At 42.7% G+C, this 27,334-nt stretch overlaps 1 protein-coding gene across 4 annotated transcripts in view; it reads right to left on the bottom strand.

The window, feature by feature from the left end:
- Positions 1 to 5,281: 5,281 nt before the first annotated feature.
- Positions 5,282 to 27,334, bottom strand: part of jmjd1cb (jumonji domain containing 1Cb) — a 140,696-nt gene continuing 118,643 nt past the window's right edge. For all 4 annotated transcript variants that reach the window (XM_078279518.1, XM_078279519.1, XM_078279520.1 and 1 more), the window contains 17 exons: positions 24,670 to 27,232; positions 23,480 to 23,681; positions 19,371 to 19,585; positions 18,489 to 18,641; positions 17,136 to 17,225; positions 16,731 to 16,855; positions 15,792 to 16,026; positions 15,374 to 15,591; positions 14,727 to 15,083; positions 13,958 to 14,126; positions 13,221 to 13,311; positions 12,884 to 13,014; positions 11,900 to 12,022; positions 9,532 to 9,671; positions 9,243 to 9,410; positions 7,997 to 8,128; positions 5,282 to 6,335 (listed from right to left, as the gene is read on the bottom strand). In XM_078279518.1, the coding sequence (XP_078135644.1) occupies positions 6,243 to 6,335; positions 7,997 to 8,128; positions 9,243 to 9,410; positions 9,532 to 9,671; positions 11,900 to 12,022; positions 12,884 to 13,014; positions 13,221 to 13,311; positions 13,958 to 14,126; positions 14,727 to 15,083; positions 15,374 to 15,591; positions 15,792 to 16,026; positions 16,731 to 16,855; positions 17,136 to 17,225; positions 18,489 to 18,641; positions 19,371 to 19,585; positions 23,480 to 23,681; positions 24,670 to 27,232 (5,205 nt within the window). In that variant the 3' untranslated portion in view covers positions 5,282 to 6,242. The remainder of the gene's footprint in view (positions 6,336 to 7,996; positions 8,129 to 9,242; positions 9,411 to 9,531; positions 9,672 to 11,899; positions 12,023 to 12,883; positions 13,015 to 13,220; positions 13,312 to 13,957; positions 14,127 to 14,726; positions 15,084 to 15,373; positions 15,592 to 15,791; positions 16,027 to 16,730; positions 16,856 to 17,135; positions 17,226 to 18,488; positions 18,642 to 19,370; positions 19,586 to 23,479; positions 23,682 to 24,669; positions 27,233 to 27,334) is intronic.

Below are 27,334 nucleotides of genomic sequence, written 5' to 3'. Positions count from 1 at the left end.
ACACAAAACTACCTGAGTTGTTGTGGTTTAAAGTTGTAGTCCGTAAGATTGTTATCTAGTTAATTGACTGTGCGGTTCCTATCTATCAAAGAGTGAGTTAAACAATGGTGATTGAGCATATGACCCACTAATGAAAGCGCTTATATTTGCTGCTTTGCCAAGTAATACAATCTGAGTGTCTGGGGCGACTTTCCTGCCCTAAATTCAAATACAGCGCATAGTTAGTGATGCTTTTTACGTCAGTCAGCAGCGGTTGGTCTCCCCATCTGCCCCATGGTCTGCCAAGGTGGAGCTTGTCACTGCCCATTATGCTGTGTTCCATTGGACTCGGAAATTGGAAACTTCCGACAAGGAAAGATGCAAAGAAACCATAACCGTATGTTAATCGGGCGCCTACATTTCATTACTGCTGACTGACAATGGCGGACCAACACACAGAGAAAGAACTTTGAGTCCAAAGAAAAATAAACACAAAACTAAACTCCCACTCTCACAAGAGGACCGAGCTGATCGGCTGAGATCACATGTCAACCTCTGCCGGTCTATGTGTGGAGCTCAGGTGGGACACAGACACCTTGGCTCGGTCTGTCCTCCCTGTATTGAACCACTCTCGCTCTTTGGATTCGCTTTTTGGGACGAACATTCAGGAAATGATAGCCAGGCTGGAAGCAACCTGTATAGCCTCAGAGCAGCTGGGCTCTCATCTCCGCCTGCAGGAACGGCAGCGGCGCTAACATTACCCCGCGGAGAGCCTCAGGGATATCATCGGGCCTCCACGACCCTCATGTTGAGTGATCCCGCTAGCTGCGTTAGCACTGTTGACCGTGTTAGCCGCTGCCTCCTCGGCTCTATCATCTCTACAGCCGCACATTTCTCTACACAGCTCTATGTGGATGTATTAGCTCATTTTACACTAAACTTTTATCAGTGTGGACAGCAGGAATACAGGTGAAAGCTGCCAATCTATCGATGACATACAGTCGACACTGTTTTTTAAAAGGAACTCTGGGAGATGAGGTCCCAGAGGTCCGCCTGCAATTACTTCTGACTACACCTTTTCGAGTCGTGATTCACTCTGATCTTTAACCCAAGTCTTTAAATTGACTCACGAATCGCGAGTCTCTAGTATCATTAACCCAGTTCAGTTAAGTCCTGCTACAATTCAATCTAAAATGATAACAGCGTCACACACAAACCTCTTGCAACATTAGCTACTACTAGTCCTAGCCATCTTAGCTGCCAAAAGCTGTATAACTTACAATTTCGTAGGCAACAACAACTCCACAAGTCAACTCAAGTGACTGAGACAGCAGAGACAGTCTGAGACAGGTAATAGGAACTTCCTGACCCGCAGCCTCAAAGCCGGAAGCTCGCAGACCATGGGATTCACTCGAGAACTCACGAGTCTGACGTGACTGATGACTTGTGAGTTGTCGATAACTCGTGAATTGTCGGTAATTCATGAGCTCTCGCGTGAGTCAGTCAATTGCGCGAATCAGCCGGCTATGAGTGGATCTGATTCAGACGAGCGAGTGAAGTCTCTCCTCGAGATCAGAGTAAAGCAAATCAACAACAAAAGCCATTCTTTCATTTCTGAAATAACATACAATGTTCTGCACGTAGCCTAGCTAGGCCTACTCTAGGTTTGGTGTATGAATGGAGTATATTAAAATGCAATTAGGTCGAGCAGACAGTCCGAAACATTACAAGCTCGCCTCGGCTCGCCTCGCTGACAACTCATGAGTTTTTTTCTGTTTTGTTTTTTTTATCTTCATAAAACTAGTAAAAAACTACAGATACACATACACATTGAAATCATTAAATGCATAAATACATACAAGAAAAAGGGGCGCATGAAATTTACATTAAAAGGTTGTAAGTCATTGTAAATGTTCAGTCCGCATGGCTTTCTTATTTTTCAGTCCTTTTAAAGTTTCAAAATATAATTTCATGTCATTTTTAAATGAATATTCGGTTTTCTTTCAGACCATTTACATGTATGGATATAACATTTTCCAAATAAAATTAAAAGATTCTAAATGAAATCATGGCATTGATCCAAATCAAAAGCTCGCCTCGGATGTAGCGTACAATACTGACTCAAGTGACTCAAGTGACTCAAGTGACTCACACAACCTGGATGAGTTTGGTGAGTGACTCAGAATAACAAGAATCCTTAAAAGGAATGGAGTTTGCCAGGCCTACATCTGACCGCCAAAGCTGCTGCTAGAAATAACCTAACACAATCTGAAGGACTACAACTTAAAAAAAACAAGCAGTCAGCAGACAATGAATCTTGTTAAAAAGCCATTAACCCTGAGAGAGGTAGTCAGGTCAAGAATGATAGAGATACTGAGACAGGAACGGCAAAAAAAGAGAGAGACAGACAGACAGACAGAAATAAAGAAATACTGAAACAAGAAAGAAAGAAAGAAAGAAAACAAAGACCGAGAGGAGGAATTAGAGAACGAGAGAGAGTGACCTCTGTCTGAACTCACTGGTGAACTTCTGCCTCAGTGTACTCCAGTTAACCTGTGACACACACACACCCACACACACACACACACACACACACACACACACACACACACACACACACACACACACACACACACACACACACACAGACACACACACACACACACACACACACACAGTGCCAGTAGGCACAGTTTCAGCTAATATAATGGAGTGCAGGAGGATAATATGTGCGTTTCCAGTTCAGCTTTGTAAGTTTGAATGGGAGCTGATCCAAGCATTAGTCACGTCAGCACTGGCTCTTGTCTCTCTCACACACGCACAGACGCACACACATACTCACACACGCACACACACGCACACACGCGCACACACGCACACACACACACAAAAGCACAAACATGAATGTACAGAACAGCACAAAGGTGACCTCCAGTTTTTCAAAGCAAACACGCCACAGCAGAGAAAATGGGAAATCAGGCAGAAAAGCATGCAGGGTGTCCCTCACTGCCTGCTCAATGATGTCATCAGTTTAATCAAAGTAAATATCTATTTTAGATCTATTTTTCTATTTAAGGTTAAAATCTGAACCTGATAGTAGAGGTAGGTTCATATGTGTACTTTGGAAGTGAGTTACAATACCAAAGACAAATTACTAATAAAGGTGTCTTTCACCTTTAAAACCAAAGATCACTTTATATAGCCCGGGTAGTTTTTGATTGCACCTGAAGCGACAAAGCCTTAGTGATAAGGACTAACTAAGCGTATCTCCAGACAGAGCTTTGGAAATGTAATGACAATGTTTTGATGTCTTTCTACAATGCACACATTCTAACTATATTATTGTTAAGATTACAAAAGATAGTGGATAAAAAAAACATGATAGTTCTTTAATTACACACATTTCTTGTGTATACCTCCTCCTGCCTCCTCGGTGGGACAGACTAAGACGCGGGGAAGGGAAGCAAGTGAGATGCACTGTTAGGGTACGTCCCAAAGCTCTTAAACTGCATCCCCGTCTCGTCCACTTCCTTGTGCCTTAGTCCGTCCCACCGAGGACGCACGAGAGACGCGGAGAAATCCTGGGAGGGGGGAACTTGGGCAAAAGAAGGCTGCTTTGATTGGTTGCACTGACTGTCAATCACTGCAAGACCTTGGAGATAAATCACCAAACATGACACGTCTGATTTTAATTTGTTAGTTAGTTTGATTTTGTCAGTTCAACAGGGTGGTGTGCCACAGAGCGTGATGGAGGAAGGGTAAAATCTTCAAAGCAAACATAACTAACATGGAATAGCAGCACCACCCAGTGGTGATGATCACACAGTGCAAATCACATGAACACATCTAATGCATAGCATGCAAAGATTCACCTATATTCCCCCAATTTTCCCCCCAAAAAGTTTGAGCCATACTTGTAGATTTCTTATGTTTCTTCTGTAGGCTCAATTATTGTTATTCAATTCTGAAAATTTGATTTTTGTGATGCACAAATTGTCCATCCTTTATTGTATTTACATAATGTGTGCTTAATTTGGGACAAAACGTGGTGATAGGCCCAGGAAATGACTCTATAACAGGAAATAAATGTATGGATTTGAATGATCTGAATTCTTCCTGTGGTTATGATTTGAGGACTTTATAATGACTGCATCCATGAGTTAAAAAGTTCTGGTTAATTAAGTCATTTTTCTACTTTCATCCACCAATATACTAAATAAATCAGTATATTTAAATCAGAATTTGGTTGGAACCATTTTAATTTCTCGTGTCTAGGGATGGGTATCGTTAAAAAACTATTTGTTACTGGTACCGGTACCAATACCGTGACTTAAACCGGTACCGGTTCCTAAACGATACTCGATACCAATTTCATTAAACAAAAAGAAATTACAACTTTACATGTTACGGCACAAATCTTTTTATTTCATTTTTCAGCTCCTACTACCTGAGCTCCGTCTGTGTGTGTCTCTACGACGTGTAACGTTAGACAGCCAATCATTAGATCTTGGTAGAAGCATGCTGCGTGCTTACTGGCTCACTGACTCTGATGGGAGTTACTCCTTAGGTATTGAATGACGAGGCGTTTTTTGATACTCGATACTTTAGAGGCAATTTGGTCAGTGTCTAAAAAGAACTGAATTTGGTACCCAGCCCTACTCGAGTCTCCATATTCCAGGAGAGTGGGAATCACAACACAACACCAACGTTTGATAAATCCATTTTAATGGAAAATGTAAAACCCTTTTGAACTTCAATGTACAAAGCATGTAACACTTGCACTTTAAAATTTGAAATTGAAGCAATCCATGTTTTAAAAAAATACCTCAGTGAATGTATATATGTATATATTTACACATTATAGTAAACGTTTTCATTATTTTATCTTTTAACTTCAAAAGTTCACCATAGTAAATCTTAACTAAACAAAAAAAACAAGACAATTCATTCTTTTCTTAAATAAATTACATCTTTTTTGTAAATATTTTTCGTAAATATTACAACAAATACTTTTTTTTTCATAAAATGCTGAAGTGTACAAGCCATTTTGTTCTTTCTTTACATAATGCAACTTTACATAGTCTTTACAATAGTTTGGCAGTTCATTTTCAAAAAAATGCATTTATGGCATGAGGACTGTAGAGCATCAACATTTCATTTTCAACAAAGTTACAGGCATTAGCTGGTGTGTGTGTGTGTGTGTGTGTGTGTGTGTGTGTGCGTGCGTGTGTGCGTGCGTGTGTGTGTGTGTCCTCCATCACAGTAGAGCCGTATTACAACTGAAAACCACTTACTGAAAAAAAGAAAAAAAGAAACTGTACAAGTCACATTTACATTAATGCTTTTTACCCCCAATAACACTGCATATCATACAGCTATAAAATAAATACATCTTCACAGAGGAAATAAAACAATGTTCTTATGAAAAAGAAAATGAAGAAAAAAAAACAGCAACAGACAGATAGAACTAGAAAAAAAGGACGAGAACAGACAAATTACAGACGGAACAACAAACGAGGGCGCAGCAGAGTTTACTGTCTGCTGAAACATCTGAGATTTCTCCCTCAAATCTTTTGTTTTTTTCTTCGAGATTTTTTTAAACAGCAGAGATGACAGTTTGGATCCTGATGCTGCTTGCTGCTGGTGATGCTGATGTAATCAGCGAAATCTTCTGTCCAAGACGTGTTGGCTGCTGCTACAGACAGGGATTAAACCTTCCTGGCCTTTATAATCCACAAAGATTACAGTGAGAGAGCAGCAGGAGGCTCAGTGTCTCCATCAGCACCGCTGCTGCCATCCAAACTGTCAACTTCAGCTCACAGGGCAGTCTCCATGGAAACTGGATCTTCGCAGGATGCACCATCAGTCACACTAAAGAGTTTTGCACCAGTGGGGGCTTGTAGAGCTGTTTCACTCCAGCGTAGTGGCTTTAATAAGGCTCCCAACCTTCATGCTGTCCTCTATTTCCCAGAATGCCTTTGTCCTCCTTGTGTTCTGAGTCTATGAAACAACAAAGAGGTGTGGTAGTTGAGGTTTAATCCCTGTCAGTCCAGTGGCCCCTCTGGTCTTGTGTTTGTCTCCTCTTGGCACTGAAGGTTCGGGGGGGATGATGGAGGTGGGCGGGCCTCTCACTGGCCACCTGGCTGTGTGATGCGGCTCTCCTGGGTCACATGACCAGCTCTGACCTGGACACGTGACACAGTCCTCGGTGCTGATGGGAGTCGTGTCCCTCCCTGGAAGGTGAGGACCATGCTGAGGGGGGGTCATGAGTTCTCTTCCTCATCGTCTTCCTCAGAGCTGGCCCTCTTCAGGGAGCTCACCACCTCCTTCACACAGTGGTACAGAATGTTCTTCACCTGAGTGGGAGGGGGAAGAGTTGCATTTATTCCACAACAGTTTCATTTAATAGTGGATTATAATGCTGCTCACATTATCAGGGATCATAAGTGTGTGTATATGCTGAGGGTACCTGGAAGTGCTCTGTGTGTGTGCACACACGTGTGTCTGTGGTAGTGTACTGTATGTCAGAGTGAGGGTGTTTGTAAATGCTCGCCCTGTGGAAGTTTGTGTATATGGGTGTGTGTGTGTGTGTGTGTGTGTGTGTGTTAGGTTGATGAAAGGGGGGAATGGCATGTGGAATATTTATATTTATTCATATCAATATTTGTATCTGTTTTTATGACTGGTTTGTGTATGTGCACCTTGACCGCCCGAATTTCCCTATTTTGGGATAATAAAGTTTACCTTGATATTAATTACTAATGTCAGTGTTGTGGTGTGCCTTCTACTGGAACAGAAGCTCCCGTTTCAAACTGTATGTGCAGTGCCTGAAGTGCCTATGAGCCAATCAAGTGTTGCGCATCAGAACTGAACACAGTTTAACTGTTTAGGATAGGGATACATTTTTCCAAGTCTGTCTTAAGTGGTCAGGTGGCCTACGGACACTGAAACAGGTTTTGATTGTTGGCCATGAAGAATCCCGTCATAATGCATATCCAATGTGATAAGTGATAACACAAAATCCACAGTCCACGTTGTGTGTGAAAATGCATTCAAAGATTTATCTGAAGCTAAAAGCCGAGTTAGACACATCAAGTGGACATCTTATCTTGTGCATGGAATTTAATTTATAATTGCTAATGACAAACTTAATGTAATAAAGTGATGGCTGCATCCATCTCCCTGTGTGTTTAACTTGTGTACAAAACAGTCACTGACACTAAATTCTGACAGTTAACCATATATGTCCTATAGTTATCTACACACACAGCAACATAGAACCAGAAATACAAGAGTGGTTAAAGTTTCACTGAACACCTTCTATTGAAAAACTCATCTGAATATGGATTCAGATCATTTAGTGGGAACACACAAAGCCGGTTCTCTATTTGTACTGTGGTCCCTCAACAGAATTATCCTCCACTGATCCGCTGCTCATCATGTCTTGAAAAGTAGAACCAGACAGAGCTGGTCTCCAGCTTTTTTGCTACCCTGCAGCCTGTCAGTGTGAACACGGCCAGAGTACAGACAGACAGGCAGAAGATGGATGGTGAGTCACACCTCATTTTCAATCCTGTCGATTGGCAGAATGAGTGTGTGGGGAGTGTATTCGGAGCAGAGGGAATCAATGTCCACAGAACATCACTGATGATGACACTCTGCCATTCTGTCTGTCCTTGTTTCAGACTGACACACTCACATGCGCATGCAAACACACACACACACACACACACACACACACACACAAAAGAAAGGTGATAGACTCGCTACAGCGAGGGAGACAGGAAGTAGAGAGGCTGACTCTGAATCAGTGACACATGTTGCCTCAAGTTGCACAGCCAATTACACTGCTGCACTGCCACAATAACACCAAGAATGTCAATGCGAGAGGGAATCTTAGCAGGATCTTAACTGGTTAGAAAAAAAAACGGAGAAAAAGCTGCATCATCATACATCAGAAAAGGGAGTTATAACAATGTTGTGTTCAATGACAGTGGATTGAGCTGTGGTCCATCACCTGTAGTTTATCCTCGTAGTTGACCTCCTCTTTGTTGGGCCGGAGCTCCTGGGTCAGGTGGAAGGAGTTGGCCACGTGCTCCGGAGACACAAAGTCATTGATGACCTGGACACAGCTGTGGAGGTTCTGGACCTGACAGACAGGACGGAGAGAGGATGTGAGGACACGGGCTCAGATAGTAGTGGACACAATCAAAGGGTCATGTCATCTTCTTTAGGTATGAAAACTGAACTACAGCACTGTGAGGTTGTGCAGAAAAAAACAGTTTATAATAAAAAAAAAAAAATATATATATATATATAGTTATATATACATTCTTTTCAATAAATCCCATGAAATGATCAACAATGTAATAGTCTGTCTCTCAGTACATTCCTACCCTCAGCTCAAGCCCATTGGTTCCTACTAAAGATGTAAATCTATAAAACACCTCAACAAAATATTGCTTCATATTTAAAAATAAAAAAAAGCTCAGTATTTTCTAGACGATTTTGTCAACTATTTGATTAGTTGATTTAACCGACAGATTTCTTCACCAAGAATAATGCAAAAGTACCACCTTAAATGACATTAAACCACACGTCCTTTAATTAATGTATGCCACATTTCGGTAAGATGAAATATTTTCATTACCTTACCAATGAGGTGATCTGTGTGTGTGTGTGTGTGTGTGTGTGTGTGTGTGTGTGTGTTAGGTTGATAAAAAGGGGGAATGGCATGTCAAATTTATTTTATTTATTCATATGTATATTTATGTCAGTGTTGTGGTGTGCCTTCTACTGGAACAGAAGCTCCCGTTTCAAACTGTATGTGCAGTACCTGAAGTGCCTATGAGCCAATCAAGTGTTGCGCATCAGAACTGAACACAGTTTTACTGTATAAAGGATAGTGTGTGTGTGTGTGTGTGTGTGTGTGAGAGAGCCGTATTACAACTGAAACCACTTACTGAAAGAAAAAAAAGAAACTGTACAAGTCACATTTACATTAATGCTTTTTTTGTCCAATAACACTGCATATCATACAGCTATAAAATAAATACATCTTCAGAAGAATAGACATAGAACTAGAAAAAAAGGACGAGAACAGACAAATTACAGACAGAACAACAAACGAGGGCGCAGCAGAGCTTACTGTCTGCTGAAACATCTGAGATTTCTCGTTGCAATTTGTGTGTGTGAGTGTGAGTGTGTGTGTGTGTGTGTGTGTGTGTGTGTGTGCGCGTCTGTATTGTGAACATTCTATATACCTGGTGCATGGCCCCTGCTGGGATAAGTACAGAGTCTCCCAGGAATTGAACTACAGTCCAGCCCTGGACTTCGTGTTCATCCAGCAGCCGCTGACGCTGCTTCCTGCTCAGGTACAAGCCCTGCTCTCTGATTGGGTCCTGGTCCAGTGACACATCCAATCCCTGCTCCTTATAGAGCCGAGGTGGTGGTTGGTGAGTGAGTGGGGGAAGAGAGAGGTGTTAGTGAGGTCAATATTACTACTGCAGCTTACTGCATTTTCATGTGAAACCTCTTCATCAGAGTGCTGACCTTGTGCAGGAACTCTCGGACTTTGTCCATGTCTTTGTTGAGGTAGATGTGCCACAGAGCCCCCGGTGTCTCACTGGAGTCTTTGAGCCTTCTTCGAACCCCCTCATCAAGATCCTCCTCCTCCAGGCGCTTCAACACTCCTACACACACACACACACACACACACACACACACACACACACACACACACTCATGTTTCTAAGGCTGCATTGAATTATTATTTTCATTCATTTGCTTTTAGCTTGATGTCTGACTTTCATGTCTTTTGTTCTGATTTTTACTTCATTTCTACTTTTCCATTACTTTTTAATTAATTGTATTCATTAATCTGACAGCTTTAGTTATTAACTACTTTACATATTAAGATTTCTGCACACAAAACACATGTAGTTTATAAAATGTTTTATTATAAATTCAACTGAAATGATCAGTTGATTAAACACTTAGTTGATTGACAGAACAGTTTGGATCGAAATGGGAGGATTCTTCTGCATTGAGTACTTTTACTTTTAATACTTTAAGTACAGTTTCCTGATGATACTTAAATACTTTTACTCAAATAACAATTTCAATGCAGGACTTTTACTTGTAACAGAGTATTTTTACAGTATTTCACTAGTACTTTAGTAAAGTATCTGAATACTTCTTCCACCACTGTAAGGACCCATAATAAACAACGTATAACACAAACATAACTGTAGAGTGTACTTTAGTCCAAATGTTAATTATGGTCTGGAAATGAACAGGAACTTTTTTCAATCTCTAAATGTTCATATTAACTTCAAATAATTCAAACTACAGGCACATTGCCTGATATATTGATTCATAAAATAGATAATGTTTTCTAGCAAGACAAGGCTACAAAAAAGGAGAACACCAGAAGAAACTGAGAATGCTATTTCAACAATCTTGCTAGTACTTAATTGTGTTTTTTTGTGTTCCAACTTCTCATGTTTCTTCCATTAAGGACTAGTCAGTAGAAGACTGTTACTTTCTGTTACTCTAATACACAGACCCATAAACACACCTAAATCAGCAAGTCCACAACAGTATACATAAAGGTTATAGTCTTGATAGGGTAAAGACAATTTAACTCTTTGAAGACAAGTATTTGGATATTTCTAAGGACAACAAGTGATGAGAGTCAGGGCCAGATGTACTAACGCTTTTGCGCCCACTTCAGGCATATTTGTTTCGCAACATGCACGTAAAAGCATGGCGAGGTATGTACAAACAGGCCGCACTGAGGTAAAAGCGCAGACTGCCTGTCGCGGGAACTGAAAATGGCAAATTGCACTTTTCCGTGTCATGCATATGCATTCACGGGGGGGTCAAGAGGACAGTGGGAGTTTCCCATAAAGAGATGGGAGGAGAAGCGTAAAGTGCGCCTAATTCTGTATTACGCCCCTGACAGCGTGCCTCTATTTTGCGGTGAAAATTCTCCGCCTCTTAAAGCAGGTGTAAACCAGCCGCGAGGTTTCCTGGCATATGCCTCCTGGTGAAATGGCAGCAGTAATCTGAGCAAGATGAAGACAGGCCAAGGAGACGAGCTGAACAAGGATCACACTTTTTCAGTTGAGTGAACACGAAATCATGAAGCGTTACAGATTAAGCAGCCATGCAACATTACAGTTACTGGAAGAAATCAAAGATGACATCATATCTCCGACTCAGTGTTCCATTCCATTCCAGCAGTTTTGAAACTCCTCCAGTACTTAACACCAGTACTTAACGCTTTGCTACAGCACAATTTACAGTATAGTGGGTGGAAAAAGGAGCTGATTACCCAATGAACTGCAGGTTTGGTAAATACGACGTAAGCTGACGTATCACAGCGTGCTCTTTCTGCGGGTTGGCCATGACGCTGATAACGCTACATTCGCAAATGTACGCACATCTGGCCCTCAGTGTTTGTTTGCGAATCCCGGTGTTAATTATGATGAGTGGGGAGGAGGAGAACAGTGGTCTATAGGTAACAGTAAAAAAAAAAGTCAGTGTCAACCTTTAATATTCAGCTACACACTATGGTTGTAGAATGTAGATGTCAATCTTTTGTAACTGAAAACATTCACAAGATTCAGCAGTCCCAATGAGTGCTGACAGCAGTATTTAGCTGCGGTGTTGAAGCCGCCTGCGTTTTTTCCTAACGCCACTGGATAGGACATCACTGTCTTTGGCTACTCTTATTTAGATTAAGAGGGCGGATAAGATCTGACACCTTTCTCTCAACCCAGGCTGCTCCCTTTGTTCATTTCTCCTATCTCTTCATTGTTATCCTTTCCCTCCTGTACATGGTTATTGAGAATACTTTGTTGTTAGTTGACCCAGTCTTTAAGTTGATCACTTAACCGACTCGTGTAAGCCTTACCAGTTTTGGATAGGACTCCATTGCCTTTGGCTACTCCTACATAGACCAGCACAGAGACGACATCTGAGACTTCCACATGGAGGTTGGCAGTCCCAAAGTCCTGGTCCTGAGACGCAGCTACACCTACAGGGAGACACACAACTGAATCATAAGAAGAAGGGCAGAGAAGGAGTCTATCTGCAGAGCATTTTAAATGGAAACATATGGACAGCAACATTAAAAGGGTGTACATAATGCAACAGTAGAAAATGTACTCTCTATCTTTGGTGATCAGATAACTATCAAATCATTGTCAACTACACACCTGTATTTGAGGTGTATATGAGGAGAACAATGATTTGATAGTTCAAATCCAGATGTTTGTCAGATGTACGTACTGTATATGTACAGCATCAGTCACGCCAGATTTGACAACTCTAGAGCAGGGCTACGAATACTCTCAACTTGGTCAAATTTGACCCATTTTCAAAGTTTTGTAATACAGAAATATGTTGTTTTTTTCCAACCAAATTGCCCAAAAACAGTATGGATGGTTCCATAAGTTCTTCAGGTAAAATCAATGATTACTTCCATTACATTTGGGGTGTTTTATTCAATTTTATAGCATTTAAAAAAAAAATGGTTTAATGGTTTCAAAACAATATCCTGACTATTGAACTTTGACATAAACCAGTCTGTGATTAGACACTTAACATCTTGGAAGATCTGAACTATCAGTCAAAATAATTTATAAATTCAGCTTTTAAAAAAAAAAAAAAATCTCCAGTCCAGAGCTTGTGGTAACAAGTTGGTGTTAGTGTTGCATTGAAGCCTCAAAAGCATCGAAAAAAGCGACAAAAACGTCTAAAAATTCCTGGAGGGAGAACAAGTTCTTAGTCGATGGGAAGACCACACAAGTTGAAGACTTTGTTATTTAACCCTTGTGAGGCTCCTCACTCATTTTTGTTTAGTTAAATCATTGCTGGTGTAAAATGTCCTCCGTACCGTAGGCACAGCAGAGTCTCGGCCCCAGATCTGGCCTGACAAAGAAAGATGGCAGGTGGGAAGCCAGGTTGAGGTTGCCCTCTGGATCCGAGTACTCTGGCAGGGGCAGGTTCTTCATCAAGTCATCATACCTGCAAAAAAAACACCTCTTTTAGATGCGCTCACAATCACTTTTGAATCATTTGTAACAAAGACCTCTGCTCAAGAAATGCATTATCATCATGAGCATTTTTAGCAACGGTTTTCATTTATGTTTTTGGTTGTAAAGCTTGAGATTCAACAGCACAGGGGTACCACAGTGATATACAGAGGTTAGGTGTGTATTATGAATGTGTACCTTGAGGGCATGAGAGCCATGAACTCCTCTCCAGACGGCCAGTCCTTCAGTCTGTAGACCATAGGTTCTCCATCCTTGGACTTGGGCCGCTCTGAACCGGTAAGAAGACTTTAGTTAGACTGAATCAATAATTGTTTATCACTGTTTTCTGGTTCATGGTGACATCCTCTCATGTCAGTGATGTGTGTAATAGGGCTGGGTTTTTCATTTTCATTTTCATGATCCCGTATCGATTCAAATAATCCTTTGGACTCTCATCTCAATATATCTGAATGAAATACTCGACTAGAGTATATATACTCTATATTATTTTTATATATATATATATATATATATATATATATATATATATATATATATATATATATATATAAAAAGAGTCTGTTGAGCTGCACTTTATTGGGTTGACTGCTGTAATATGTTCATGTTAAATAAAAGAACATTAATATGACTTCCTTGGGGTTCATTCTTAATGTAAACATTGATACTTTTAATAATACACCAGGTTAGAGGGAACCTTGTACATTTGTAGAATCTATGTCATATCCAAGTGAAATAGGTTTTGCAACTGAAATATCACTTATCAAATTGTTACTGAATCAAATCGTAAATTGAATTGGGAGCTTGTGAATTGGAATTAAATCGATTCAGGAAATCAGTGACAATACCCGGTCCTAGTAGTGTTTAAGCAGCTATCTAATCAATCAAACGGTGAAACCAGGTGGACATGAACTCACTAGTGATGTCCTCAAATCCGTCCCAGAACTCCTTGATCCCAGAGTTGGACACAACCTGGTCTTTACAATTCAGGAGGTCTCCCTGATGGTCTGCAAACTCCTGGTTGAAGGAGTCAGCTTTCCACAGGCCGCCATTCAGTCGCTTATGGATCCCTGACACCAACACAGGCTGGACAAACACAAAACCATTCACATGGCTGTCATTACCACTAATGACTTTACTAACTGCTATTGATACAGCACTGTTACTATGGCTATAGTGTTGCATTGCCAGACCCTCCTCCCCAGCGCTGCGGAGGAGGGTCTGGCTAGTCCATACAACATTTGGGGATGGGTGAAAAACGTGCTCTGGTTTATTGGCATTTCTTTAAACCAATCACAGTCGTCTTGGGTGGCACTAAGCACCGGACGGAGCCACGGTGCCTCTGCTAAATAGTCTCGGGAAGGAACTTGTTTCGGTGGAACGTGTATGTTCAAAAGTAGTTTTAGTCGTTCAACAGAAAACTCAGATTGATCAGATAGTCTAGCTAGCTGTCTGGATTTACCCTGCAGAGATCTGAGGAGAAGTTAACCAGTTATAGTCCTCAGAAATCCACCGGAGGTTAGAATGCCAACACAAAGAAAGAGGAAGGTAACGGACATCCGGCCGAAAATGAGGGACATCTGGTGGAATTTCTGGCGGCACCGAAGCAATTGTGGAAGTGGAACGTCGTGGATATAGACTATAATGGCTACTACTGCTGCTACTGTAAGTAGGACTGATGCGTACCTGTCCTTGTTTCCAGCACTCTCTGAACAGCTTCCAGTTGTTCTGGTTGCTGTGATCTTTGAGCCACAGTAACCGTCTGTTGTTTAACCAGCAGTGGGGAATATCTGGATACTGATTGGTTGATTCTTCTGGCACTGCTGCAGTAACATGTGCTGACTTCTTCCTGTCTGGTTTGACATCCTCAGTAATAGCAGGGACAGGGATGTTGTTGTTGTTGTTGTTGCCTGGGGCGACAGGCTCCTGCTTGATTGACAGTTTGGTGGTGATGCTCTGGCGGCTGGCAGGGATTTTATTCTCAACTACTGAAGCAATGATGTCATCAAGGATATTGGGCATGGTCCTCCCACCTTTCCCAGTCTATAGAAAGAAAGGAAGCAAGAGGAAGAAACGATATTTAAAAAACAATTCTTTCAAAATTTGGAAAAGTGAAGCTGTACTTTGCAGTGTGTATTGAAAGGAGTAGGTGGTACAGGTGTAATGTTGCTGCCTTTGTAGAATGAATTATCGTTGTGTGTATATTTCACACATTTGATTTACAGCGCCACTCAGGTGGGGTATGCTTTACCTAGGTAGCAAAGCAGATGAAACAGCGACAAACCAATAATGTTCAATCCTCGATTACATCAGAAACGTGTCAATGTGTGTACCTGTGACGCAGTCGAGTAGACTGGTGCAAAGGCAATTCCTGCATCAGTGGAGCCCAGCTTCAGCTTCCCTGCTGTGGTGGTGAGCAGATCTCTGAGTGTGGAGCCCTGCTCTGTACTATTCGCCACCAGTGAGGTGGTTTTACACTGCTGCAGGACCTCCAGGCTGTCCCCGTCCTTGTCCTCCTTGACCGATTTACCAAGCAGCACAGACTTGTTTTCTGTTAGAAAAAGCAAAGGAAGAGGTTACTAACTATACACTATCTGGAGGTGAAATATACATAATGACTTCATTAGGGAACAGGATCATTTAGAATAAATCTGTAATAATATAGAATGATTACAAGTGTACTGACTGTAACTTTACAACCTAATACAATCCATAATCCCTCTACTACCTCATGGCTTCCCTTCCCCTCACCTTTCTTCTCCTCCCTGGATTTCTGCTCTGCCAGGTCAGCCAGGAAGTGCAGAGGGGACTGGGACTCAGGCGGGGTGACAGGAGCACTTCCTGCGTCGCTGCCTGGACTGCTCCCTCCACCGCGCCCTCCGTTAGTCTCCGCCTTGGTTCCTCCCTGGTCAGAGTTCTGCTGAGAGCCCGGCTCAGCTTTCACCAGGGACAGTTTGTTACTGTGGTTCAGGACGTTCTGCAGAACCTGGCAGAGAAAGGTGAGGGTTAAAGGTTAACAGAAGACTGACAAGCTCGTGTTATCAAACTTGACAACGGGTTAGAGAGGGTGACAAGTCATTGTGATAAAGTTGAAAAGTGCTCATCCTCCAGATCCTGTACTACAACATGTATAACAACTACTGTACCTGATGTATTCAGTACTCTATGAATCCAATTCACAGACATATTTTGCATGTATATACGTATAAATCTAATAAAATGGAAAATTCATAACTTGTGTTGTGTTTTGTGTTTTGGTGTTTTAGCAGTTAATTGCATTCATTTGTCCTCTCTGCTCCAGATGGATAATGGCACATTAATAACATCAATAACAACACTGCAAGCAGTGAGACTCATCAAATCATTTGTATTGTATTTCTAAGGGACAGTGGCTGTTGCACACAAACACATTTTAACTGGTTTCAACAGGGCAAACCTAAATGTATTTATTGAACATTATTTCAAATCTTGGGTTACTCTTGTTTGACTTGTGCCGATACAGTTTTGCCCTGTTGATTGAATAAAAAGACTTACATTGAGTCAACCTGCCATTCGTTGTACAGTACCTAAGACCTAATATCATAACGTCTGTTATGGCCCTCTGCAACAGACATATTTGGTAATTATAAAAAAATAATAACTAATTGTGACACAGTGTCCTAGTCCAGGAGCTGGAATAGTCAGTAGTACCTGTGAGACTCCGTTGGTGGTTGGTAGTTTGGTGAGGAGGTTCTGCTTGTTGGTGCAGGGGCAGTGGGATTTGATGTTGTGTTTCTCTCTCAGAGAGTGCATGGAAGTCACCAACTCTGTCAGCACTGAAACATCCAGAAGAAAGTTAACAACATTTAACATAACATTTCAGAAAAAAATTGTTAAAATGGAACATGGTCCAGTAGTTATTGCATTACTGCAGTAACATAATGCCTTCCACTGGTTGACTTCTTCAGTCCAAAAATATCACTATCAACTATCTACTCTATCTACTGTATGTGTGTTCAAGAAATGGCAAGACAAAGCAGCAAAGAGATACAGAGGACCACGGAATGCAGACACGGTGTAAACAGGAAGATAAAGAGACTAGAGTGTGTACTGTACCTGTGCCAGGTATGATCTGTGTGGGCATCAGGTGTTTGTGATCGTGGGGTTGGCCTTTCACACACTTAAGCCAGCCGTATAGTTCTTTATCTGATCACAGAAAGAGAGACATAAGTCAGTTGCTGTATAAACATCACAATTATCATACAACTGTGTTGAGAGTGATTTATGGTTCTGCGGAGGCTCCACGCAGAGCTTTCTCCGTAGCATATGTAAGTGGTCTGAAGTTTATACTTGGTGTGTGTGTTGATCTCTTTAAGAGAATAGCAGGGCCGGCATGTGTGTGTGCGTGGGGAGTGTGTGGTAGAGTGAGTGAGAGAGTGACAGCAATTAGCTTTGGACTCTAGAGTCATAGTGAGAGAAACAAGGTGTCTCCTCTGTTCTTTCTGACAACGGTGGGAAATCTGGAGCAGGAGAAGTTAACCCTCTCCTTGATTTCATGTTGTTGATGGAGAAGGAGAACCAGGAAATGAGTCGGGAGGGGGGGGGGAATGCAACACTACCAAGCCATGGCTGAGCGATGCGATGTGCGTCACCGCAACATGTAGTTACATTTTTCGAGAGGTGCACGTCAGGCTACGGTGTAGGGTCCAGCTCAGGGTCGGTATCGCCATGTACCTACGTAGCCATTTAACGCAGAAGCATAAATCACGCTTTAGCCTGCAGCAAACTGAGGAGTTCTATGTCAGTGCTGTTCAGTTCTTCACTGTCTGTAGAAATGAATCTGGCGATAGATTCTCCTACTTAAATTTAGATCAGTGGTTCTTGAACTCACTAAATGCTGATTTAAATGACTAACAGAGGTGTCATACAGAGCATTATGCATACAAAAGCATTATGTTTACATGCACATAAAGAAACAGGTTACTTTGGGAAAGGTTATACAGGAAATTGTACTTGTGTATTTGCATTGTAATAGTCTGGTTACTGTAAATACATGTTTGCATGCCACAAACAAGTCAGAAAAAGAACCTCGGATCAACAGTTTAACAGAAGTAGTTGTCAGGTAGTGTTCAGGCTCAGATTTTGTGTTTAGGTTTCCAATTTTTGTTCTATAAAAAAACATTTTTGGGGGTCTGGAACCTGAACCAAGCCGGGATGCCAGTAAAAAAAAAAAAAAAAAGGAAAGGTACAGGACAAAAAATGTGTTCTAAAGAAGTAAGTCCAACTTGACATTTTAGACTCGCTGTATGATCTTTGAGACTACCTTTGATGTGGGGGTTATCCTGGCTGGACTGGTAGCAGTCAGTTCACTGGCTTTCTGAGATATGAGTGCATGCAAGAATCCCTGTTTAGCCTGCTCGTCTAGCCTCTCACTTGGCTGCTAACTGTCCAAACATACACACAACTGACCTTTGGAGCTCCTTCTCTCCTTGGCCTTGTAGCAGTCCAAGCAGACAACGAAGCCACATTTCTGACAGACCCAGTGGATGTTGAAGAGTGTTGCCTCACAGGCGTCACACATCTCCCTCACCCCCCTTACCGCTCGCTTCCACGCCAGCTTGGCTGAAACACACAAAAATGAGATGTGTTTAAAAACATACTTAGGGTTATTTAATTACAGTGACTACATTTACATGCACATGATATTTCGGTTTTTGCCCTTATTCCGAAAAATACGATATTCTAAGCTGTTTAAATGGCTAATGAAAGTTAATATTCCACTAATATTCCCGTTTACATGAAGCCGTGCAAAATAAGATTTCTTAAGTTTTCCAGCGGTGGAGAACTTGTTGGACTGTGCGAACGCAGCGTCCCTCTTTCTTTCCTTCAACCAGCTTCTTGAAAAGGCCGGCGTAGCGATGTGTGCTCATATCCAAAAACTTGTTGGTATCTAAGTCTTTGATAATGTTACATGTTGATAACATGTTAATACTGTGTAAAAGTAGCTGTGTCTGCAGCCTTGCAAACTGTTGGCTGGTTAGTTTGTGTACAGCAACCATAGCAACGCACAGAGCTGACCATAAGCTGTACACAGGCAAGAGGCCGTAAACTGTGGTAAAAACCCAGATTGAGACGCATATTCTGAATACGCTGTATACATGTCCAAAGAATGCCTCTAAAACCTGAATAATACCGGAATATCCCACATCTTAATCAGAAAATGCTATATTCGGATAAAGGCCTTATTAGGAATATCCAACCGGAATATACTGTTTACATGACTTGTATCATATTCGTAATAATAATAGTGGAATATCGGTGTGCATGTAAACGCAGTGTGTGACAGCTTACCATCCTTCTTGACCCAGGTGGCTGCAGTATTCTCAGTCACAACCATCTGACAGAACTTGTCTCCTATGAAGCTGAGGATGTACTTGGCTGTGGTTTGGTCCAGGTGGCTCTCCTCCATGAGCCCAGGGACCCACAGGGCCAGTGCTTCATCATCAAACTGGTCCGGAGTGGAGAAGCCATCCATCCGGATGACTCCATTTTTACTGAAGGAAAGCCTGGATGGGAGGAAACGGGTTATTAGCACACAAATAACACAAGTCGATAAATATGACAAGCATCCTTCGTGACCACTGGGGACACCCAGATAATAATAAAATACTTGGGACTCATACAGCATGATGGAGACGACTGAAAGCCTCTTTTGCACACTATGCACCACAACACACGTTTGTATGCTGTTTAAATTGCTGTTCGAATATTTAAGCCCTCACAGTGCTGCTCAATTAGAAAAGCTAATAGTGTCACACACCTTATTAAATTTCCAGCTGACGCCAAGAGACCGACTGTATGACTACTTTTTCTTTATAAAAAATAGGAAAGGCAAAGTGACTATTCTGCTGCCAGAAAGGGAGATTGAGAAACATCACCAGTCAAACTGTGGTAAATATTGGATGTAGCTGCTGCGTTTGTCAATTTACGTCACCACTCTGTAGTTGTTTTACCGATACAGATTATAATCCTGTATCTGAGAGAAATTGGACAAATTGTACTACAAAAAATAGTACTTGCATGATTTTGAAATTAAATATAATATATATGTGTGCTGCTTTCCTGCTCATCCCATATTTATATTTCATTTCAAAATGTTGCAGCCACTGGAAGTCACAAAGAGTGCAAAACACAGTCCCAACAATCCTTATACCTGCTGCATATTCAAAGGATGCAGTGGAGACGGCATCTGAAAATATTACTATATGAGGGGTATACTGTGGGCCTTTCCCATTTTGTGCATCCCTGATTCCTCTCCTCGATTCCCCTCCTCACGTCTTAGTCCCACCCACAGGAGATTCGAGCCGAGGAAGAGCCCCGAGGAGAGAGGAGTTGAGGCAACAGCCATTTAACAAACACGAGACATCTCTGCCTCCGAGCAGTCAATTAAATATGACGAGCAGCATCACTGCATCAGCTGTCTATCGTTTTGTCATACGCTGCATTTTATGATCTCTGTCAATTCACAACGTGGATGAGAATGTTTTTATTTGTTGCATTTAACACACACACACACACACACACACACACACACACACACAGCCTACTGTATACAGTATATTTATAATAGCCTATGGCCTACATACACAGTACGGCTATATATTTAGTGTAACACTACAAATGTTTGTATGAAAAGAACTATACAAATATAAAGGCTAGGCATATATTATACACACACAAACGCACTCTATCTGCGTGGATCGGCTCTTTATCTGAATAAGCTTAACATCTCCCACCTTCCACCCACCTGAATGAATTATTTTCTCTGATTTAGAGACCCACATGGACATTTAACTCGGTTGTCCCTGCAGGCTCCATTGCTTTTTACATGATGTATTGTATTAATGTATAAGTGTTTACTATAACAATTTACTTTAATGATTAGAGGTGATGTTTGTAAAAGTTTCCATGCACGCAGAAATGCCACTGCAGCTGATATCGTTGGATATTTAAGCAGCAAAACTGTTTTCTTTTCTCTCTCTCCCTTTTTTTATCTCTCTCTCTCTCTCTCTCTCTCTCTCTCTCTCCTCCTCTCACCCTGGCACGCCTCTATGTTTACATGCGGCGGGTGAAAGGTCTTCTGCAAGGATACATCAGTGTATCCTCGATTTTAACTCCTCGGAGGAGCCTCCTCTAGGGCTGGGCACCGAACGTCGATACTTTTATGGCACCAGAAATAATTATTTATCTTTCGGTGCCAAATTTTGGTTCCAAAAGTGTCTGAGCGCGTAAGTGCAAGCTTATCTGTCCTCTCTGCATATTAGGGGTGGTACGGTTCACAAAATCGCATTCGTTCAATCAGCTGCCATGTGTTGCGTTCGTCACGCTCATCCCCCTCGTCGTTTCCACTAAGTGTTTTAACATAGGTGTCGAAAGTGGGCACTACAGCAGTAAGTGGTCAGGACTGATGAACCGTGCGACGCACACACACTCCGAACCGAGACAAGCGAACCGAGCGGTTTGGATGTTTTTTCATGAACCGTACCACCCCTGCTGCATATTGACACAGAGCGGAGCTCCGACACACACACGCGCGCGCGCACAGAGGCGCAGACGGAGTAAACTACATCGGCTCTGCAGTTTTGTTGAAGTCACAGTGAGTCACGGCAATGCTGATAAAGTGGTTTCAAGTGTGGTTACAGCTTTTCTAAACTTCACGCAGACAGCTGATATTAATGGATAATTAAGAGGCGAAAGCGGTCGCGGTGCTGTTGTTTTATACTTCCTCTGAGACAAGCAGGCACAACAGTGGTTTCTGTGCCCTGGTGACTGACTGACAGGCTGAGGTTGTAAGGCAAGGCAACTTTACTTCTACAGCACCTTTCAGCAACAAGGCCATTCAATTCCATTCCTTTGCACTTAAGTTAGTTCTCCATTAGTTCAATGTTGACAACAGGGCAGTCACCAAGTTTATTGTTAAAGGTTTGTGTCATTATGCAGTTTGCACTAAAAAGTCTTTGTTCTTTACATTCCTTAGCATTTTAGTTAGTTCAATATTAGCCTGTACACAATGTCATTTGTTTATTTATTTATTATTTATAATATGTTCATGTTATCTTTTTTTGTTAATTTTTAAAGTTGGGATTGATACCAATCCGGAGTATCTGACTGGTGCACCCCTATCCAAAAGAACAACCAGTGTTATTAATGTTACTCTGAGTGAGCAGTGTTACCAGAATGTTTTAATTTTGATAACTGTTTTGATTCACAATTAAGGTGGAAAATAAAAGTTTTGTGTTTAATGTATTTTTGTTGATGTTGAAATGGGTTTTAAAACATATGGTATCGAAAAAAGTATCGAAACTGAGGTATCGAAAATGGCACCGGATGGAAAGATTTTGAACAATGCCCAGCCCTAACCTCCTCGATGCTCGATCCTCACTCCTTGATGTGCATTTTAGGAATTGGGACGTCTTTCAACATGGCGCGCTGAGAACGATTTCCGGGTCACACGCCGTAGTATCGAGTATCGAGGAGTCGAGGAGGTACAAATTTAGGAAATGGGAAAAGCGATGAATAATCCTCAAAAGTATATAATGCTCATATGTCAAAAAGTAGGGCATATGCATTGATTTACTGGCTTCGAGATGAGCCATCGCTCTGTAAACCCACCCTTGTCTATGGTGTCCTCAGACAACCCAGTCAGCTCAGGTGAATCGGTTTATAAAATCCCGGTCTACTGGGTCAGACAGGGAGGAGGTGAGACAGGGTGACAGAGAGAGCAAGAAATAGACGGGGAGGGGGAGACGGAGCGATTGCAACAGCAGCAGCAGTCCTGCAGTGAGGAAAAGATTATAGAGTAGAAAATCCTCTTTGGCAGATTTACCCTGTTAGACCCCATACTGCAACTGCTGCTTATCCAACTCAAGTGTGTGTGTGTGTGTGTGTGTGTGTGTTTTTAATGTGCATTCACAGTAAATGTGTGCAGAAACACAGACCAAGGCAGTACATACTTTACAAGCCATATCATTTATAATCTATAATCTAGGCAGAATTTTTGGTGAAAACCCGCTCCTCTCTCCATCTGTGTTATTCGATTTTGACATGTAGCCTCTAAAACAAGAACTTCAAGGTTTGCTCTCTTTACAAAAAAGGGTAAAAGACTGATAAGACTGGTTTCTTAGTAGCAGTTTTTCCTTGCCTCTGTTGCTCATTGCTGGCTCATGGGGGAATGTTGTGTCTCTGTAAATTAAAGAGCATGGTCTAGAGACCTCTACATGAAGGGAGCAAAGTATCTAAGGTTGTGTTTGAGGAGGAATCGGGGCCTTATTACAGCTGCAATTGTAAGTGTAGTCATGTCTAACAGTCACAGTAAAGGAAACCAGAATAAACCATTAGAATTACGGCAAATTTCAGAAACGTTTAGGGAAAGAAGAAAATGTAAAGTTGACAAGTTTTACCGTCTGAAATAGTAGAAGCGACAGAAAACAGGAGAATGTGTTGGCTCCTCTCCCTTCTTGCTGCGGACCACCCTGCACTCCCGACACTTCTGCAGGTTGGGTCCAATTTCAGCACACGAGTCATCCTGCAGGAAAGACTCCGCGGTCTGCTTCAGCTTCTTCACCTTCCTCCAGTCCTTCAGGACAGAGCGGGGGATCCCATCTGAGAAGAGTGGTGCCCAATATCAAGATACTGACAGTACCTACATTTTATTATGATTAATAAAAAGTTGCTTATAAACTTGGTGTCATTAACATCAAAACATAACAACATAAAAAATACCAAAAGAGAGAAGATCAGAAGATTTTTTTTTACACTTAGAAAATTGAACATTTTAGCTTCTCGTACCCAATAAGTTTTGGATTCAAACATACAGTACATTTAACAACTCAGTATCAACTCTTTACATCATTCTGGAAATTTGTTTCTTCTCACCACTGTGGCAGCTATTTTCACTATTTTCACTTCTTTTCTTTGTTAAATCCAGGAATAGTGAATTAGAGATACACGAAGAATTCTTGTGTAAAAGTTTATGGGGGTAAAAGGTGACACGTCTTGCTGTGTACAGTAGGCGTAGTAGGTATGAACAGTGAATGTATCTATGAACAACTATTGTGTGAATCAAAGTCTGATACTGTAGCTCTTCTTCCTCAGAAAAAGAAAAGGTCTGTGTCATAGAGCTCCATTGTTGACCAAAAACTAAAAATCACATGGAGTCACACTGATGCACTGGGTGACATGTTTCTTCATTACAATGAACACACACACTTTAGTTTATTTTGACTCAATCCCACACACACAGTCCAGCTTCCACAAATACTCACTAGAGCACCAAATGTGAATTAATCTGCCACTGAAAATAGTCCCCAACAAATGCACAATTTACTCCTGTTTGAGTAAAAATTGTTAAAAACTACAGTGTTTAGCTGTTTTAGAAAATGACTGAGCTTAAAAAAAATATATATATATATATATATATATATATATTTGTGATGCGTTTTTAAATGATTTACTGTATGCATTTAGTTGGAACCAATAGGCTTGGGGATGAGAGCCACAGACAGAGTAGGGAAGAGACCAATTAACACAGAATATTGCTAGCCTGTGTTTAATCCTGGTAAACTTATTTAGACAAGGCTGTCAGACTTACTGCTGCTGGCTAGTTTGAGTTTAGTCTTCTCTCGGGCCGATCTGAAGATGCCATTGGGCTTCACGTCATCTTCATCCTTTTCGTTGTCTCCTTTCTTCTTGGCCATATCATTCTGCTTCTTCTTGTAGGTGGGTTTAGGCTGACGCTTGGCTCTGCCTTCCATTTTGCTCTCACTGGCGTCAGAGTCATCTCCCCCGCTCTCTGAACCCGACTCGTATGACCGTTTGTTCCCTCGCCTTGATGAGGGAGCTGCTTTCCTCTCCTCCCCTCCTCCTCCTCCTCCTCCTCCTCCTCCAACCTTCTCCTCCAGCTGCCTCTCTCGCTCCACTTTGCTTGCACTGTCTTTGCTCATCTCCACCTCACTGGAGGTGGAGGCGCTGAGATTGACTGTACAGGGTTTGATCATTTCTGCCATGGCTGAGGTGTTACTTGTGCTGGTGGTGGTGGTGGTGGTGGTGCTGGGCAGTTTCTCCGCTTTAGTACTGGTGGAGCATATAGTGGCAGTTGTGTTCTTGTCCTCCTCTGAGTGCCGGGTTAACCAGGCTTTCTTCAGCTTGTGGTAGTTACTGGGCTGCCCGCTGCTTGTTGAGGCTGGTCCAGAGCTCTGGCCGTTGGGCAGGGGACTGGACTTGCCCGTTGTTGTGCTCCCGCTTGCCGAGCTGCCGCTACTGATGTCGACTGAAGACGACGAGGCTTGGCTGGGGGGTGGAGGGGGCGAGTTGTGAATGGGGGTTTTGTCAACTGAATCCACAGGTAGGAAGCAGTTTCCAGTTGCGATGGATGTTGGAGCAGTGGAGAAGTTGCTTCTGGATTGGGCGGCAGCCAAGGCTGCTTTGTGCTTCTTAAGGTGGACAAAGGAGGAGGAGTAAGGCTGACTGGAGCCAGAAATGGAGGAAGGTGTTGGAGTGAGGCTTGGACTGGGCTGGGGTGTCCCTGCTGGACTAGAGGGAGGCAGAGACCCCCCTGGTGATGTGTTGCGTGAGCCTAACCCCTCCTGGTACTCTCCTGGTCCTGAGTGGCTTAGCATCCGGCCACAAAAGCCAGCGTTATGGGCTGAGATCTCTCCTCGAGCTGAGACAGAGTAGCCCAGCTCAGAGATGGCTGTCCCACTGATACTCTGTACGCCAAAAGCTGATGCGGCTGAAATGGCAGTCCTGCACACAGAGTTTGTGATACTGGCCCCCATAGTTCCCTGCATGCCACGCATATAAGTATTTTTATACTGGACACACATGTCGTCCAGGTTTGAGTTGGGTTGGATAACCCTGCCAGCTACAGATTCTCTAACACTCTCCCCTAGTCTGAGGCATTCCCCCTGAAGCTTGGATGGGTAGAACCTCCCCTGGGGGAGCTCTTTAAGGAGCATAGCACCAGATTTGTTAGCACCAGGAGGACTGTCGTACTTAATAGATGTCGATGGACGCACAATGACTGATGCCATTGCGGATTGGGGCTTGCCCCTTGACACCCCTTTCTCTCCAGAGAATGAGCATCGTCTTTCCTGAATCACCTCTCCACCTCTCCACGCGTCTGTAGATGAAGTCATGATCTCCCCACTGATGGCCGAGGCCACAGAGGTGACGACGGCAGCGTTTCCATGACCTTTGACGTCCCTGAGTTCCGGTAGCAGCGTGGGAGGCTTCTGCTGCTCCGCTGAAGTTTTGCTACCAGCTGCCGCTAAGCTAACTGGCTGAATGGGTGTGAGTGTTGGCGGAGACAGGCGTCCACCATAAGCTGCTCTGTCCCTCTCTCTCTCTCTTTCCTTCTCCCGCTCCCTCTCTCGTTCTGCAGCCTCTCTGCGTTCTACTGCGTGCTGTGTGGGCGGATGGAACACAGGTGCTCGGTGGAGAGATGGCATTGCCCTGAGCTGTTGCTGCTGCTGCTGCTGTTGCTGTTGTTGTTGTTGTTGTTGGTGGTGGTGGTGGTGATGGTGGTGGTTGGGTGCTGAGGAGGAAGAAAGAGACATAGAGGAGGAGGGAGAAATGGCAGGGCTGCGGCGTTCTATCCTGTCTATACCTGTGTGGTGCGAATGCTGCTGTTGGACTAGTGTCACCTGCTGGCTGAGCTGCTCAGTGATTTTCCCTGCTAAACCCTCTCCTCCCTCTGGCTGGTGCTTAATGAGGGGAGGGGGCTTGGAGAGGGAGGCTTTGGAGCTATAGCTGCCCAGGGATAGAGCTCCCTGGCTTGGCACATTGGCCCCGACACTGGCCACAACCCCTGGAGCTCCGCCAGACACTTTCTCATAGTAAGAGCTGAGCTCCTTGGAGGGGTAAAGTCTTGGAGGCTCATTCACTACACTGTTGGACAGCGTGGTGAAGTAATTGCTCTTCTCTGACTGGATGACGTGAGGATGGATGTGGCCGGCCTTGAGGCCTGGGGAGGCAAGAGCTGGTAACCGCACAGGGAAGGCTGGATCTCTGCTCCTCTCACGGTCCCTATCCATCCCCGGGTCACTGGAGCGCTGGATCTTAGCGGTGAAGGGAGCGACCTCGATGCTCTCTTTCAGGATTTGCCGATTCTCCTCTTTGTATTTACTGGCTCGGTCTGCTGCCTGAACCGCATCCTGTAAAATAAAATGCAAACACTGTTTTCAGATTGCAGCGCTCCTGCGATATTTTTTAGGTCAGTTAATTTACATGTAGACCAATAAATGGAGCTGATAATT

The sequence above is a fragment of the Sander vitreus genome, chromosome 21, assembly GCF_031162955.1.
Source record: "Sander vitreus isolate 19-12246 chromosome 21, sanVit1, whole genome shotgun sequence".
Classification (NCBI taxonomy): Eukaryota; Metazoa; Chordata; class Actinopteri; order Perciformes; family Percidae; genus Sander; species Sander vitreus.
The sequence above is the reverse complement of the archived record's forward strand: the minus strand, read 5'-3'. Positions and strand labels throughout refer to the sequence as shown.